General features: G+C 33.3%; 1 protein-coding gene across 1 annotated transcript; it reads right to left on the reverse strand.

The window, feature by feature from the left end:
* Window positions 1-243: 243 nt before the first annotated feature.
* On the reverse strand, window positions 244-1,842 carry LOC139883891 (probable sugar phosphate/phosphate translocator At5g25400). The gene has a single exon (XM_071867998.1). It carries the CDS (start codon window positions 1,746-1,748, stop codon window positions 699-701), a length of 1,050 nt encoding a protein of 349 aa, XP_071724099.1. The 5' UTR covers window positions 1,749-1,842; the 3' UTR covers window positions 244-698.
* Between the last annotated feature and the right edge of the window lie 439 nt (window positions 1,843-2,281).

The raw sequence follows: 2,281 nt of genomic DNA on the forward strand, positions 1-2,281 counted from the left end.
CCATGAAATATAAATATAATAGTCCAATGGTAGTTCACCTTGCAGCATGTGGCATCTACAAGTTTTAATTACAGCAAACACATGCTTATATTAACAGAAGTCACTAGAGCTGGTTAATTTGATGTGGCATCTCAAGGCAAATTCTACCCAAGCAAATTTATCAACTATTTGCAACTAAAAAAACATAACTCAAACATAATTTTTTTAAAAGGCAAAGCCTCAAAACTATAAAGTTCCTAAGCCTCAAACAATAATCACAAAATGCAAACAAAGTCATGCCTAAAATGAAGATGTGAATAAGAATAAGAAACGCATATAAAAGATGATCTTTGTCCACATATTGGTAACCAAAAGTTCATTACATCAAGTAAACATAACAACAAAGTCTAAAGTAAAAAAGGAGTACACGGGTCCACCGAAAGTTGTTCATCTTCTTCATAACATCCAGAGACTGAAATCATTCCCCTGTTTTCACAACTCGAATCCATAACCGTTTGATCATGAAGAAGTAACTAACTTCATATAGATAGTTCCACGACTCACCTCTAAATAAATAGACATGATAGTAACAATAGTAGATACTATAAAATATAGTGATAATAACTTAACTATCTAAAATCTAAAACATACATCAAATCAAAAATTAAGAATTAAAGACCTTCCTAACCGCATATAAATCTCGAACATAACATGTTCCCTCATTCATCAGATTCAGTCTTTCGTGCTGATTTTTCCGCACTTCTTTCTTCCAACAACTTCCCAGATTCATCGTCCACTTGGCTCACCTTCTTTTCAGCTTCTTTCGCCTTAAGCGCTTGTAACTTAGCATGATTATAATACCCAACACCCAAAAACGCGATCCCATACCCAAACAAATTAATCGGTGTCACAGTATCCTTAATCACAGACCACGAAAACGCAATCAACAACCAATCTTTCACAACCCCAGCCACATTCATAGTTAAAGCAGACGTCTTTCCAACAAGCAAAAACACAGCAAGATTCAACGCAAACGCGCACAACGAATTAGACCCAAATATCAAGTAATCAAAATGAAAACTTGAAGTATCCCTCAACTTTGGAAACTCAACAATCATCCAAGGAATCGATAAAAACGCGAAACAACACGGCGCGACATAATACAACGACGTAATCGGATTAAACGTAATCCCTTTACTAGTTAACAAAATCTGAATCAAAACCAATCTAGTAGCTTCAAAACAAACAGCACCTAATTGCAACATAACCCCCCAACTATTAAATTTAGCTTCACCATAAGCAGCAACCGCAACACCAAACGAAATCGATAACATATTAGTCATAACATCACCTTTAAACCCTTCTTTTTTAAACAATACACCAATTGAATAAACAGCAACAGGCATTAAAGCTTTAAGCATTTGAATAAACGATACAGACAGATAAATATAAGCAGAATTAGATAACCATAAAGATAAAGCGTATAACAAACCGATTGGTACGACCGATTTGAGGTAAATGTCGCGAGTCATTTGAACCGGTTCAACGACTTTAAAAACGGAAACGAGGACGTAAGCTAATGAAGAACAAAAACCCATGTGGATCATGGTTAGTGAAATTGGGTAGGGCCAATTGTACATCTTGCGATCTAAGATGTATTTGTTGTAGACGATTACAGTGAAACTGAGGAAGATCCATATTGCGACGTAAGTGTATGAAAGTATGATTTTTTTGAGGACTGATTCGCTTAAAGTTCCACCTTTGCCCATGATTTAGATCTGAGAAATTGGGGGTGATTGAAGAATGATAGGGGGGTTTTTAAAGGGATTTAGAAAACGTCTGATTTGGGGAGTGTTTGTAGATTTGGGGAGTGTTTGTAGATTTGGGGGTGGGTGATTTCTGGGTTAAAAAAAAGGAAAATATTTTTTATAACGAAATATTTTTATGAAATATATCGTTAATAATAATAATGGAGTATATAAATATAAATATAAATTAATTAATTAAAATAAAGTAGAATCTAAAATTAGATTGATGTTCATGGTAAATAATTATACCTACCTATCTAAAAGACATACTTAAAATGAATAGTTAACTTTTCAAACTTCACAAACGCACACCAATTTTTTACTTTTTTATAATTCAATCACCAAACCTTTTACTTTTTTATAATTCAACCACACATTTATAATCACTAACTTTATAACTTTTATAAACTTACCACAAACTTTTCACATTTCATAAATTCACCATTACACTTCTCATCCATTATAAATCGACCACATACTTTTTACTATCTAAT

The sequence above is a fragment of the Rutidosis leptorrhynchoides genome, chromosome 1 (assembly GCF_046630445.1).
Source record: "Rutidosis leptorrhynchoides isolate AG116_Rl617_1_P2 chromosome 1, CSIRO_AGI_Rlap_v1, whole genome shotgun sequence".
NCBI classification, from domain to species: domain Eukaryota; kingdom Viridiplantae; phylum Streptophyta; class Magnoliopsida; order Asterales; family Asteraceae; genus Rutidosis; species Rutidosis leptorrhynchoides.

What these genes read in the sequence shown, in the direction of transcription:
- LOC139883891 (XM_071867998.1), bottom strand. Translation starts at nt 1,748, where the DNA reads ATGGGCAAAGGTGGAACTTTAAGCGAATCAGTCCTCAAAAAAATCATA.